Here is a 15792-nt window from a genome sequence, read left to right as displayed (position 1 = left end):
GTTATATCTATAAACATGTCATGTATGTATTTTGCGGTGTAACGTGGTCGCTTCAGGCACCACACCTTGCGAATGGAGCGAATTCATGTAAGGGGAGGACACGTCATTCGGGTGATGGGTACCTCCTCCAGTCGACTCCTTAACCAGCCGCTCCAGTCAGCTGTGGTGCCGTTTCCCTGGCCTGCTGTGGTGCCGTTTCCCTGGCCTGCTGTGGTGCCGTTTCCCTGGCCTGCTGTGGTGCCTTTTCCCTGGCCTGCTGTGGTGCCTTTTCCCTGGCCTGCTGTGGTGCTGTTTCCCTGGCCTGCTGTGGTGCCGTTTCCCTGGCCTGCTGTGGTGCCGTTTCGCAGTCTATCTCACAGCACTGCCTTGCAGAGGCAGACCTGTTTTATGCAGACAATTTCAAATGTAGGTGTTTATGTAGGTGTAGATGTTTATAGAGGTGTAGGTGTTTATAAACAGCTACACAAATATAAACACCTATATAAACACCACTATAAACACCTACACCTCTAAACACCTACACCTATATAAACACCTACATTTGAAATTGTCTGCGTAAAACAGGTCTGGCTCGGCACGGCAGTGCTGTGAGATAGACTGACAAGGTACAAATCTGTCGTTCTGCCCCTGAACAAGGCAGTTAACCCACTGTTCCTAGGCCGTCATTGAAAATAAGAATTTGTTCTTAACTGACTTGCCTAGTTAAATAAAGGTAAAATAAAATATCCACATAATTTCCTACCTCATGATGCCATCCATTTTGTGAAATGCACCAGTCCCTCCTGCAGCAAAGCACCCCCACAACATGATGCTGCCACCCCCGTGCTTCACAGTTGGGATGGTGTTCTTCGGCTTGCAAGCATCCCCCTTTTTCCTCCAAGCATAACGATGGTCATTATGGCTAAACAGTTCTATTTTTGTTTCATCAGACCAGAGGACATTTCTCCAAAAAGTACGATCTTTGTCACCATGTGCAGTTACACACCGTAGTCTGGCTTTTTAATGGCGGTTTTGGAGCATTGGCTTCTTCCTTGCTGAGCGGCCTTTCAGGTTAGGTTGATATAGGACTCGTTTTACTGTGGATATAGATACTTTTGTACCTGTTTCCTCCAGCATCTTCACAAGGTCCTTTGCTGTTGTTCTGGGATTGATTTGCACTTTTCGCACCAAAGCATGTTCATCTCTAGGAGACAGAACGCGTCTCCTTCCTGAGCGGTATGACGGCTGCGTGGTCCCATGATGTTTACACTTGCGTACTATTTTTTGTTCAGATGAACGTGGTACCTTCAGGCATTTGGAAATTTCTTCCAAGGATGAACCAGACTTGTGGAGGACTACAATTGTTTTTCTGAGGTCTTGGCTGATTTCTTTTGAATTTCCCATGATGTCAAGCTAGGAGGCACTGAGTTTGACAGTAGGCCTTGAAATATATCCACAGGTACACCTCCAATTGACTCAAATTATGTAATTTAGCCTATCAGAAGCTTCTAAAGCCAGGACATAATTCCAGAACATTTTCCAAGCTTTTTAAAGGCACAGTCAACTTAGTATGTATACTTCTGACCCACTGGAATTGTGATTAAGTGAAATAATCTGTCTGTAAACAATTGTTGGAAAAATGACTTGTCATGCACAAAGTAGATGTCCTAACTGACTTGCCAAAACTATAGTTTGTTAACAAGAAATTTGCGGAGTGGTTGAAAAAAAATGATTTTAAATTTTTCCAAATTTATTTTATTTAATTTTACTTCAACAGTATTTAACATGAGATCGTCTCTCAACTTTACTGGAATGTGGTTCTGAATATAGACCGCAACACCGCCTCCATTGGTATTTCTGTCTTTTCGGTAGATGTTATAACCATGTATTACTACCACTGTATCATCAAGGTGCTAACAGTGTAACTCTGGTTTATAGGCTCATGATTACTGCATCTAATAGCTGTAGGATCAACAGAGGTATTCAGGCAATTAGGGGGACAATTTAAGTTACTTACATTGTGTCTGCCAACACCCCTGGGATATAGTATATTTGATGCAGCATTATGACAACTCAGCGTCACAATGGTTGGGATTAACTGAGCTGGGCTTGGGTCATTGATTAGTCAGTCTCAACAGTCTTGAAATGCGTGGAGTCCAGGAGCCAAGATGATTTGGATGGACTCCGTCATTCCTGTTGAGTATCTTCTGTTTCCAGAAGGTGTCAAAGGTATCAATGAAAGTGACTCCAGCAGAGCTACAGTAGTCTATTAGCCAGGTGTGTAATACCAGCAGAGCTACAGTAGTCTTTTAGCCAGGTGTGTAATACCAGCAGAGCTACAGTAGTCTATTAGCCAGGTGTGTAATACCAGTAGCCTGCTGAATCTTTAACACCCGCGGCCCAACGATGGTACTGGACCAGAAATTATTGGCTGCTTTTTGTAATCTTTCAGTGCTAGAATCAGTTCTTCAAAATAATTTTTCAGAAGTTCTGAGCTAGCTCTCCTGATGTCGTTTGTCCCCACATGGACTACAACAGTTCCCGGCATCTGTCAGAACGGTAGAAGCAGCTTGGTTATGTTCTGTACTCGTGCTCCAGGATTACACAGGGTTCTGACAACAGAGCTGCTGATGAAGACAACTTGTGCAATGGCTGAGGAGGTCCGGCTGTTCTTTTGCCTTGAGTGGTTTCGCAAACCCCTCGAGGACCGAAGGGCAGTGGTGCGCGATGGACCCGAGCTGGCTGTAGTATCCAATGTGGATGATGAATGGGTGGCATACTGTAAACTGACTGTCTGCCCTGTCATGTACTTTTCTGTCGCAGCCTATAGATCAATATATCTGTTTCTCTCTGTGTTTTCAGGGAAGCTTCAAGATGGCTCCTGTTTCAGCTGTACGTCTCTCAGACTCTCCAGTCAAAGGTAGTTTCTAACTGATACAAAGTAACAGTTAAATGAATCACCGTGCTGGGGTTTTTCTGTTCATATTGTCAATGAGTGTGGTGTGGTTATTGTTTTCGGGGGGATTTTATTAGGATCCCCATTAGCTGTTGCAAAAGCAGCAGCTACTCAGCCTGGGGTCCATATAAAAGATGAAACATGAGAATCAGAACATTTTAATAGACAAGAACAGCTCAAGGTCAGAACTAAATCAATCAAAAATATATGTTTTACAGAAGGCACACAGCCTACGTATACACACACAAACTATTTAGGTCAAATAGGGGAGAGGCGTTGTGCCATATCTGTTTGAAAACACAGGTTTGTTGTTCATTTTGAGCAATATGAGATGGAACAGAGTTCTATGCAATAATGTCTCTGTATAATGTTTATCAATAATTGGAAGGAGCAATTCCATAAATTCATCAAATGCCCTCGTCTGGATGCTCCTCATTAATCACATCAGACCAACAAATATGTTTAACATCATCCACGTAAAAGTCACAATCTTTTATTGGATCTGTTATTCACTATTTTACACCCAGCTTTTGGAACCTTGGCTTTCCTGGATATAGCCACTATATTGTGATCACTGCATCCAATGGGTACGGATACAGCGTTAATGTGATCAATACATGTGGATGATCTTGTTCTTGTAGTGTTTGTAAACACCCTGGTAGGTTAATTAATAACCTTCACCAGATTACATGCACTGGATACAGTGAGAAGCTTCCTATTGAGCGGACAGCTTGATAAAAACCAGTCAATATTCAGGTCCCCAAGAAAGTAGACCTCTCTGTTTACATCACATACGTTGTCATGCATTTCACACATATTATTTAGATACTGACTGTTAGCACTTGGTGGCCTATAGCAACACCCCAAAATAATAGGATTTAGATGAGGCAGGTGAACCTGCAACCACAACACTTAAGTAACACTTGACATAAGATCTTCTCTAAGCATTACAGGGATATGGCTCTGAATATATACAGCAACACCTCCCCCATAAGCATTCCTGTCTCTTCTATAGATGTTACATCAGTAGCAATACAAGGATATATCATCAAATTAATTATGTAAGTGAGACTCAGAAATGGCTAATATATGAACGTTATCTGATGTTAGCAAGTTATTGATTTCATTAACCTTGTTTCTAAAACTACATATAATAATATGGGTTATTTTCAGCCCTTTCCTGAGTAGCTTATCAGAGATAGACATAATACTGAAAAGAGCAAACAAAGAGAAAAAAATACACATTCAGCAGTCCATTAATCAGTTGGTGTGTGTGTGTGTGTTGCGGGGTTGAAGCCATGAACCCAAAGGCTTGGCTCTCTCATCCCTTCCAGGCTTCTGGGAGGGAGGGTGGACGATGAGCCTGTCATAGTGGATGTCAGTAATGTCCCCACGCGCTCTGGCAGCTTTCATGGCTGGCAGAAGTTCTTTCCTGGGCTCCCAAGTAGCGCAGCAGTCTAAGGCACTGCATCTTAGTTCTAGAGGCGTCACTACAGACCCTGGTTCGATTCCAGGCTGTATCCCAACCTGCCGTGATTGGGAGTCCCATAGGGCGACCCACAATTGGCCCAGCGTCGTTAGGGTTTGACTGGTGTTTTGGTTGTTGTTCATGTTATTGAGTGTGCTGTTCATATTTCATTTTTTTAGGGGGTAGATCACCTTTAATATTGCAGATTGTGGCTTCCATCAATGTAATTCTCTGCATATATATGTATATTTCTTTTAAATGTTTTTTCCCCTAACCCTACCACCCCTCCCCTAATTCGAGTAAACTATTGGACAGCAACACTTGGGCTTCTTCTTTTTTTTTTACAATAGTTAGCTGTTGTTATTGTGTGTCTCTGTGTTTTCAGTAGAATGGATGGTGATAGGCTGGTGGTCCGAGGTGGGAGCTTGGCTCCGCCCTCCTTCCTAGTCCCCTCACTGCATACGGCGTCAGACGGCTATAGGGTTCCAGGCCACGCCACAGACCACAGCCCTTCTAAGAGGCTGTACTGCGCTGTAGTGGAAGGCTCCTCCACCACCTCCACTCTGTACTCACAGTGGACGGTGTCCTGGAGAGGGAGGGGGAACGTGGTCGGGGTACGGTGGATCCACACCTCCAGATGTCTTCATGACGACTCTAAAGTAGAGAAGTCTCTCCGTTCTCTGAAGGATAAGAACAAGAAGCTAGAAGAGGGCGGGCCGGTGTACAGTCCTACGGTAGACCATACCATAGTCAGGAGAACTATAGGACAGCGCGTTCTAGACGAGGTTAAACACTACTACCATGGCTTCAGACTGCTCTGGATCGACACTACCATCGCTGGACGCATGCTGTGGCAGGTCCTCAACGGGCACCCCCTGTCCCGACGGGAGAGGAGACAGGTGAGGAGATCAGGAATCCTATGTAATCTTTTGTTAATCCATCCACCACCCCCCTTTTCTGCTACATATACAGCGCCTTTGGAAAATATTCAGACCCTTTTGGCTTTTTCCACATTTTGTTAGGTAACAGCCTTATTCTAAAATGTATTAAATAGCATTTTTTTCCTCCTCAATCTACACACAATAACCCCCCCCCCCCAAAAAAAGGTTTTTAGAAATGTTTGCTAATTTATTAAAAATAAAAAACATTTCACATTTACTTAAGTATTCAGACCCTTTACCCAGTACTTTGTTGAAGCACCTTTGGCAGCATTTACAGCCTCTAGTCTTGGGTATGACGCTACAAGCTTGGCACACCTGTATTTGGGGAGTTTCTCCCATTCTTCTCTGCAGATCCTCTCAAGTTCTGTCAGGTTGGATGGGGAGTGTCGCTGCCCAGCTATTTTCAGGTCTCTCCAAAGATGTTCAATCGGGTTCAAGTCCGGTCTCTGGCTGGGCCACTCAAGGACATTCAAAGACTTTACCCGAAGCCACTCCTGCGTTGTCTTGGCTGTGTGCTTAGGGTCGTTGTCCTGTTTGAAGGTGAACCTTCGCCCCAGTCTGAGGTCCTGAGCACCCTGGAGCAGGTTTTCATCAAGGATCTCTCTGTACTTTGCTCCGTTCATCTTTGCATTGATCCTGACTAGTCTCCCAGTCCCTGCCTCTGAAAAACATCCCCACAGCATGATGCTGCCACTACCAAGCTTCACCGTAGGGATTGTACCAGGTTTCTCTGGTCTGGTTTCATCAGACCAGAGAATCTTGTTTCTCATGGTCGGAGTCTTTAGGCGCCTTTTGGCAAACTCCAAAGCGGGCTGTTGTGCCTTTTACAGAGGAGTGGCTTCTGTCTGGCCCCTTTATCATAAAGGCCGGATTGGTGGAGTGCTGCGGAGATGGTTGTCCTTTTGGAAGGTTCTCCCATTACCACAGAGGAACATTGGAGCTCTGTCAGAGTAACCATTGGGCTCTTTGTCACCTCTCTGAAGAAGATCCTTCATCCCCAATTGCTCAGTTTGGCCGGGCGGCCAGGTCTAGGAAGAGTCTTGGTGGTTCCAAACTTTTTCCATTTAAGAATGATGGAGGCCACTGTGTTCTTGGGGACCTTCAATGCTGCAGAAATGTTTTGGTACCCTTCCCCAGATCTGTGCCTCGACACAATCCTGTCTCGGAGCTCTACGGACATTTCCTTCGACATCATGGCTTGGTTTTTGCTCTGACATGCACTGTCAACTGTGAGACCTTATATAGACAGGTATGTGCCTTTCCACATCATGTCCAATCAAATGTATTTGCAACAGGTGGACTCCAAGTTGTAGAAACATCTCAAGGATGATCAATGGAAACAGGATGCACCTGAGCTTAATTTGAGTCTTTTGAGATAAAAAGGTCTGAATACTTATGTAAATAAGGTATATGTATTTTTTTTATACATTTAGCAAAAATGCCAACCTGTTTTCGCCTTGTCATTATGGGGTATTGTGTGTTGATTGCTGAGGATTCTTTTTTATTAAATCCATTTTATATTAAGGCTGTAATGTAACAAAGTGGAAAATGTCAAGAGGTCTGAATACTTTCCATAGGCACTGTACATATATGGTACTTTTACATACAACAATCACATAACAATAATACATTACCAAACAAGCTCTTTAATCCCACCTCTCAGCCCACCCCACCTATCACCATAGACCACCCTCATTTGGTTTCCATGTGCCATATTTTTCAATTGTGCTGTGATGTTTTACATGTATACACTTTGAACCTTTCTCACCGTATAGCATCCACAAACCATTCCGACAAATATTATTATTTATTGACTATGGCTTTTCAAATCGCCCAACACTGCTAGTTGTAAGGTTAATTGCAAGTGAATGTCATGATTTTTTGTATTTTTTTTTTTACCATTCCTGGACCTGTGACCAGAAACAAGCTACATAGGGACAATTCCCCCTATGTCTGTTCGCAGCAACATCTACAGAAACAAGCTACTTAGGGGCAATACCCCCTATGTCTGTTCGCAGCAACATCTACAGAGCTGATATTGTTGTATGCCCCATATACAGTCAAAAGTTGACACACCAACTAATTTGTTTTTCCTATTTTCTACATTGTAGAATAATAGTGAAATCATAAACTATGAAATTACACATATGGAATCATGTAGTAACCAAAAAAGTGTTAAACAAATCAAAATATATTTCAGATTCTTAAAAGTAGCCACCCTTTGCCTTGATTACAGCTTTGCACACTCTTGGCATTCTCTCAACCAGCTTCATGAGGTAGTCACCTGGAATGCATTTCAATTTACAGGTGTGCCTTGTTAATTTGTGGAATTTCTTTCCTTAATGCGTTTGAGCCCATCAGTTGTGTTGTGACAAGGTAGGGTTGGCATACAGAAGATAGTCCTGTTAGGTAAAATACCAAGTCCATATTATGGCAAGAACAGCTCAAATGAGCAAAGAGAAATGACAGTCCATCATTACTTTAAGACATGGTCAGTCAATCCGGAAAATTTCAATAACTTTGAACGTTTCTTCAAGTGCCGTCGCCAAAACCATCAAGTGCTATGATGAAACTGGCTCCCATGACGACCGCCACAGGAAAGGAAGACCCAGAGTTCCCTCTGCTGCAGAGGATAAGTTCATTAGAGTTACCAGCCTCAGAAATCAGCAACTAACTGCACCTCAGATTTGAAATTGATTCTGGGAAGTTCATTTATATTTTTGGAGATATGAATACCAAGGATGTCTACTTCACCATCTGCCCATCTTATTGGTAAAGTAGTGTAAACACTGTATTTTTTTAACGATCCGTTACGTAATATGGTACACTAGTCATAATTAGGTTTTAGTCCAGAGAGGCTCGAAAAGTGATCAAGATCTCCAGACTGTGCAGGGATCCAGACTGTGGACCTAAGAAAAAAACTTGGGTCATCAACATACATTGACACTTGTGTATATATACATATATACTTAGACGTTGCTCTGTTCTGGACCAACTGCAATTGACTTATGTCCTCCTTTGTGGCACCTAACCACACAACTGGTCAGTAGTCCAGCTGAGACAACTAGGACCTGCCTGGTTGACTGATATGTCAAAGCTGAGCAACACCTTATCATGGACACACCTCTTCCTATTTTAGCAACCATGGAGTCTATGTTTTGACCATGTGGAGAGGTGGGAGGGAGGTGCAGAGGAGGTGGGAGAGGAGATGGATATTGTCCTGATGTACTGGACTGTAGTCTGGCTGTTCTGTTGCCTAATATTGTCCTGATGTAGCCTAATGGACTGTATACTGGCCTGATATACTGGACTGTAGTCTGGCTGTCCTGTTGACTGATATTGTGACTGTACTGTGGCTGTTCTGTTGTCTGATGTACTGGACTGTACTGTGTTTGTTGTACTAATGTGTTACCCAGTGGGCTAGAGATGGCTGGCTCTGACAGCAGATGGGATGGTGTGCTCTACTAAACTAACATATGGAATTGTCTTAAGATGCTCCTATCGTGGATCATTAAGGGATTTGATTTAGAATTTTAGGACCCCTGTATGTATCAAAATATATAAACAAATGATTTGATCAAATATTGTATTTGGCCTTTACTTTTATAGTCCATAGAAAAGCATTGAATAACATGTTCATAAATGGCAAAAAAGAAAGTAAAAAAATCTATAATGAGGAATAAGGTTTTGAAGTGTCTGTCCTTTTATCTAGGATAAATAAGAAAGCTCAGGAAATGTTTGTTTTTTTGGACACATTTAACCCCCCGATGTTGTGGTCACAAAACGACCTTCACAGAACTACCTTCAATCTTCCATTCATGTCTGTGACCATCAGACGGGTCCCTCAGCACTTGTGGGATTCGTAGAGCAAAACGAAGAACATTATTGTGTTCGTGAAGCGGTCTCAGATGTCCACCTAGTAGGTCAAACCTTTGGGATTCAACAGAGGTTTTGTGAGATTACCCATTTTTGGAATGTCTCCTGGTATTACAAACAGCCCTGTATAGTGATTCATATTTTTCCAGAAAATCGACCAATTTTCAATACTGGGAATAATTCATATTTATCGCTGGAGTCCCAATCGGAAGTGCCTGTTTTTAAAGCATTTAAAACCAAGATATGTTCACTTTACCAGGGTTCTCCCCACATTGCCGGCTGTGACACTATGTAAAGATTTCACAGCAAGTGAAACTGCTATTTAGTAATGATAGAGTAACTTTGATCACCAATGACGTTGCGAAACAAGCCGTTCATAAATTCTGAGCGTTATCATGTTCCTCTATTTCCGCAGTAGGCCAAGGCTGTTTCAACACAGAGCATGCTAGGCTGACTAGGCTGTACTGTTGTCCAATCACACAAACTTTGGAAACGGCAGTCAAACAAAAGTCAGCTTGCTAGTTAACCTCCAACCAATTACTGAATCTCTCCTATTTGGCAAAATTGAGTTGATTATCCAGATATCAGATCATGAATAACGGGGAGATTAAGAGGAAATCGGTTTAAATATCAAGGTATCTTATCCATATCTACTGTTTGTTGATCACTCATTCTCTACCGAAACTCTCCTATGGGCAGCAATACGAGACAGCCAGAGAAGCTGGGAAAATGTTTCAGGGGGATTGAGACGGTAGGAGAATAGCCTCTATATACAGGGCCGGGGAAATGTTTCAGGGGGGAGCGGTGGGTGCCCACGGGCCGGGGAGCGGGGTGAGCGGAGGAGATAGCCTCTATATACGGGGCCGGGGAAATGTTTCAGGGGGATTGAGACGGTAGGAGAATAGCCAGAAAATATACAGGGCTGGGGAAATGTTTCAGTGGGATTGAGACGGTAGGAGAATAGCCTCTAAACAGGGCTGGGGAAAAGTATTTCACCCCTTTCTAATTTTCTCTACTTTAGCAAAACATTTTATACTGAATGTTATCAGATCTTCAAACAAAACCCAGTATTAGGTAACGGGAACCTGAGTGAACAAATAACACAATTACATACAACATTTATTTATTTAATTAACAAAGTTATGCAACTGCAAATGTGTGAAAAGTATTTCCCCCTTAAACTCTAACTGGTTGTTCCACCTTGAGCTGCAATGACTCCGACCAAACACTTCCTGTAGTTATTGATCAGTCTCTGACGTCGCTGTGGAGGAATTCTGGCCCACTCTTCCATGCAGAACTGCTTTAAGTCAGCAACATTTGTGTGTTTTTAAGCATGAACTGCTCATTTCAAGTCTTGCCACAACATCTCTATTGAGATTAGGTCTGGACTTTGACTAGGCCATTCCAAAACTTCAAATGTGTTTTATTTTTAGCCATTTTGATGGAGTATTGTAATGTTTTAAAAATGGTACAACTGCCTTAATTTTGCCAGACCGCAGGAAGAGTGAAGGGGATCCATAATAAATACATACATAAACTGTTTTTGACTAAATGTCTGTTTTCCTCCCCAGTTCCTAAGAACTTGTGCCGATGTCTTTCGACTCCTTCCCTTCCTGGTGTTCATCATTGTGCCGTTCATGGAGTTCCTGCTTCCTGTGGCACTGAAGCTCTTCCCCAACATGCTGCCCTCAACCTTTGAGACGCAGTCCAAGAAGGTAGGACCTCCTCCTTAACCATTATCTTAAAGGAATGTTCCAGATTTTCTTTATTTACCTTAATCGTTCGGTCACGTTAGAACATGTAGGAAACAGCTTCCAAATGAGTTATATGTATGGTTATTCTCCCTCAGTGACGTATTTGGGGGTGATCACGTGGTTTTTAAAAGCTACAACAAGCTTTAGGGAGGAGTGAGGTTGATTTCCTGATCTCTTGCTTGTCCCACCTCTGAACACGGGGAATTTGAGAAAGTGGGCCTTCCTAGTTAAACAGCCATGAGACTGACATTACTCATGTCAGATAATCTATTGTGTGTAGAATGGCTCTGCAGAGTTGGACGATTATGACTTAACAAGTGTTGAACGATCAGAATCCAATTTATTCACAATGTAAATTTACACAAGTACATTTCTGGAACACTGACTACAGTGCCTTCAGAAAGGATTCACACCCCTGGACTTGTTCCCACATTTTGTTGTTACAGCCTGAATTTTTTTAATAGATTACATTTAGATGTTGTGTGACTGGCCTACACGCACTACGCCATAATGCCAAAGTGGAATTATATTTTTTACAAATTAATTAAACATGAAAAGCTGAAATGTCTTAAGTATTTAACCCCTTGGTTATGTCAAGCCTAAATAAAGGTCAGGACTCAGTGTGCAATAATAGTGTTTAACATGATTTAACGACTACCTCATCTCTGTACCCCACACATACAATTATCTGTAAGATCCCTCAGTCCAGCAGTGGATTTCAAACACAGATTCAAATTCCAGGGAGGTTTTCCAATGCCTCACAAAGAAGGGCAGCTATTGGTAGATGGGTAAAACATTTTAAAAGCAGACATTGAATATCCCTTTGAGCTGTGTGAAGTTATTAATTACACTTTGGATGGTGTATCAATAGACCCAGTCACTACTAAGAAAGATAAACCAGAGCCCAGGCGTGTCCCATTAAGCTGACGACCCTCCTGGCTCCGCCCACCGACATCCTATTAAGGAAAAGGAGAGCGTTGAGAGAGAATTTGGCAGACAGAGTGGGAGGGTCGTCACACCAGCCATAGCCTTCTTTAGGTTCCTCCCCTCCCCTGTAATCCCAGCCACACCTCTGACTTCCCCTTTAATCTAGCCCTGCCGCTGACCTCCCCTTTAATCTAGCCCTGCCGCTGACCTCCCCTTTAATCTAGCCCTGCCGCTGACCTTAGCCCTCCCTGATCTAATGTGTGTGTGTGTGTGTCCTCCAGGAGGAGAGGCTGAAGACAGAGCTGCGTGTGAAGCTGGAGATGGCTAAATTCCTCCAGGACACTGTGGAGGAGATCGCTCTGAGGAACAAGGCTGCCAAGGGCAACGTCACTGAGGAGTTCTCTACCTTCTTTCAGAAGGTACCATCCATCTATCGCTACAGTCAAAACGCCTGTGTCCCCATGTCTCTGTCCCCCGTCTCCATAAAATCTCTGTCTCCGTGTCTCTGCCCCCCTTGTGTCTCGGTCTCTGTCCCCCCCGTTCCCGGTCTCTGTCCCCCCCCCCCCCCCCGTCTCGGTCTCTGCCCCCACACCCTCTGTCCCCCCCGTTCCCGCCCTCTGTCCCCCCTCTGTCTCTGTCCCGTCCCCGTCCCCCCTGTCTCGGTCTCTGTCCCCCCCCGTCTCGGTCTCTGTCCGTCCCCCCCCGTCTCGGTCTCTGTCGTCCCCGTCGTCCCCGTCTCGGTCTCTGTCCGTTCTGCCCCCCCCCCTGTCTCGGTCTCTGTCCCCCCCCTGTCTCGGTCTCTGTCCCCCCCGCTGTCTCGGTCTCTGTCCCTTCTGCCCCCCCCCTGTCTCGGTCTCTGTCTCTGTCCCTTCTGCCCCCCCCCCTGTCTCTGTCTCTGTCCCTTCTGCCCCCCCCCCCCTGTCTCGGTCTCTGTCCCCACCCCCCCCCCCCCGTCTCGGTCTCTGTCCCCCCCGTTCCCGGCCTCTGTCCCCCCCCTCGGTCTCTGTCTCTGTCCCGTCCCCCGTCTCGGTCTCTGTCTCTGTCCCGTCCCCCGTCTCGGTCTCTGTCCGTTCTGCCCCCCCACCTGTCTCGGTCTCTGTCCCCGCCCCCCCCCCGTCTCGGTCTCGGTCTCGGTCTCTGTCCCTTCTGCCCCCCCCCCCCCCTGTCTCTGTCCCCCCCCCCGTCTCGGTCTCTGTCGTCCCCGTCGTCCCCGTCTCGGTCTCTGTCCGTTCTGCCCCCCCCCCTGTCTCGGTCTCTGTCCCCCCCCTGTCTCGGTCTCTGTCCCCCCCGCTGTCTCGGTCTCTGTCCGTTCTGCCCCCCCCCCCTGTCTCGGTCTCTGTCCCCCCCCTGTCTCGGTCTCTGTCCCCCCCGCTGTCTCGGTCTCTGTCCCTTCTGCCCCCCCCCTGTCTCGGTCTCTGTCTCTGTCCCTTCTGCCCCCCCCCCCTGTCTCTGTCTCTGTCCCTTCTGCCCCCCCCCCCTGTCTCGGTCTCTGTCCCCACCCCCCCCCCCCCCCGTCTCGGTCTCTGTCCCCCCCGTTCCCGGCCTCTGTCCCCCCCCTCGGTCTCTGTCTCTGTCCCGTCCCCCGTCTCGGTCTCTGTCTCTGTCCCGTCCCCCGTCTCGGTCTCTGTCTCTGTCCCGTCCCCCGTCTCGGTCTCTGTCTCTGTCCCCCCCCCCCCCGTCTCGGTCTCTGTCTCTGTCCCCCCCCCCCCGTCTCGGTCTCTGTCTCTGTCCCCCCCCCCGTCTCTGTCTCTGTCCCCCCCCCCGTCTCGGTCTCTGTCTCTGTCCCGTCCCCCGTCTCGGTCTCTGTCTCTGTCCCCCCCCCGTCTCGGTCTCTGTCCGTTCTGCCCCCCCACCGTCTCGGTCTCTGTCCCCGCCCCCCCCCCCGTCTCGGTCTCTGTCCCTTCTGCCCCCCCCCCGTCTCGGTCTCTGTCCCTTCTGCCCCCCCCCTGTCTCGGTCTCTGTCCCTTCTGCCCCCCCCCTGTCTCGGTCTCTGTCCCTTCTGCCCCCCCCCTGTCTCGGTCTCTGTCCCTTCTGCCCCCCCCCTGTCTCGGTCTCTGTCCCTTCTGCCCCCCCCCTGTCTCGGTCTCTGTCCCTTCTGCCCCCCCCCTGTCTCGGTCTCTGTCCCTTCTGCCCCCCCCCTGTCTCGGTCTCTGTCCCTTCTGCCCCCCCCCTGTCTCGGTCTCTGTCCCTTCTGCCCCCCCCTGTCTCGGTCTCTGTCCCTTCTGCCCCCCCCTGTCTCGGTCTCTGTCCCTTCTGCCCCCCCCCCTGTCTCAGTCTCTGTCCCTTCTGCCCCCCCCCTGTCTCTGTCCCTCTGCCCCCCCCCCTGTCTCTGTCCCTCTGCCCCCCCCCTGTCTCGGTCTCTGTCCCCACCCCCCCCCGTCTCGGTCTCTGTCCGTTCTGCCCCCCCCCCGTCTCGGTCTCTGTCTCACCCCCCCCCCCCCCCCCGTCTCTGTTTCCCCCCCTGTCTCGGTCTCTGTCCGTTCCCCCCCCGTCTCGGTCTCTGTCCGCCCCTGTCTCGGTCTCTGTCCCCCAATTTCTCCCTAACCATCTCTGCTCCGTCCCCCTGTGTCTCGGTCTCTCCCCCTATAGATCCGTGACTCAGGGGAGCGTCCCAGTAATGAGCAGATCATCAGGTTCTCTAAGCTGTTTGAGGATGAGTTGACTCTGGACAACCTGACTCGTCCTCAGCTGGTTGCTCTCTGTCGTCTGTTGGAGCTCCAGTCTATAGGAACCAACAACTTCCTTCGCTTTCAACTCATCATGAAGCTACGAGCCATCCGTGCTGACGACAAGGTCTGTAACCCCTGACCTTTAACCCCTAAGCCTTCCAATGGATAATATTTTATTGAACCTTTATTTAACTAGGCAAGTCAAAAAATAAGTGTGTCTGTGTGATCGTGAAGCTACGAGCCATCCGTAATCTCTGACCTCGAGCTACGACCTTGGGCTCCAGAGTGGCGCAGCGGTCTAAGGCACTGCATCTCAGTGCTAGAGGCGTCACTACAGACCCTGGCTCGATTCCAGGCCGTATCACAACTGGCTGTGATTGGGAGTCCCATAGGGCGACGCACAATTGGCCCAGAGTCGTCCGGGTTAGTTTGTTGGCCGGGGTAGGCCGTCATTGTGAAATAAGAGTTTGTTCTTAACTGACTTGCCTAGTTAAATAAAGGTGAAATATGAGCCGTCTGTGGTGACAAGGTCAGACGTTAGACTCCCTGACCTTTTAACCCTAATCACTCAGCTAGTTTGGTGATGGAGGCTGAATGAAGAACATAAATAATCTGTCATCCGTGTTGAATCAATACTACTGATTACTGTTCTGTCTGTACAGTTGATAGCGGAAGAGGGGGTGGACACTCTGAGTGTGAATGAGCTCCAGGCAGCCTGTCGAGTCCGAGGGATGAGAGCTCTGGGAGTCACAGAGGAGAGGCTGAGAGAACAGCTCCAGCAGGTAATAAACCACCTATATATTATTATATATATTAACATATCAGTGTCCTGATGGAGGAGAGGCTGAGAGATCAGCAGGTAATAAACCACCTATATATTATTATATATTAACATATCAGTGTCCTGATGGAGGAGAGGCTGATAGATCAGCAGGTAATAAACCACCTATATATTATTATATATTAACATATCAGTGTCCTGATGGAGGAGAGGCTGATAGATCAGCAGGTAATAAACCACCTGTATATTATTATATATTAACATATCAGTGTCCTGATGGAGGAGAGGCTGAGACAGTGAGCCTATATTAAACCTACTAAACACTGTTTAAACATAAGAGTTTTTCACTGTGATTAGATGCTAACCTGGTGTGTTCCTCTTCTCCAGTGGTAGGGTTGGGGTTAGGATGGGGATTAGGGGTTAGGGTAGGGGTTATAACCT

General features: G+C 46.8%; 1 protein-coding gene across 4 annotated transcripts in view; it reads left to right on the top strand.

Annotated features, from left to right (window-relative positions):
- The window catches only part of letm1 (leucine zipper-EF-hand containing transmembrane protein 1), a 54861-nt gene that overhangs the window by 1853 nt on the left and 37216 nt on the right, over positions 1–15792 (top strand). For 3 of the 4 annotated variants that reach the window (XR_014378779.1, XM_045723819.2, XM_045723821.2), the window contains exons 2-7: positions 2842–2899; positions 4789–5302; positions 10792–10935; positions 12183–12320; positions 14491–14694; positions 15233–15352. Coding sequence is in view for 3 of the 4 variants with exons in the window: in XM_045723819.2 (XP_045579775.1) it covers positions 2842–2899; positions 4789–5302; positions 10792–10935; positions 12183–12320; positions 14491–14694; positions 15233–15352 (1178 nt within the window). In the remaining variant the exon portion in view is untranslated. The remainder of the gene's footprint in view (positions 1–2841; positions 2900–4788; positions 5303–10791; positions 10936–12182; positions 12321–14490; positions 14695–15232; positions 15353–15792) is intronic. The other variant, XM_045723820.2, reaches the window with a different exon arrangement.

This window comes from Salmo salar, chromosome 09, assembly GCF_965601325.2.
Source record: "Salmo salar chromosome 09, fSalSal1, whole genome shotgun sequence".
In the NCBI taxonomy this organism is placed as follows: domain Eukaryota; kingdom Metazoa; phylum Chordata; class Actinopteri; order Salmoniformes; family Salmonidae; genus Salmo; species Salmo salar.
Note: the sequence above shows the minus strand (reverse complement) of the source record. Positions and strands in the feature narration are given on the sequence as shown.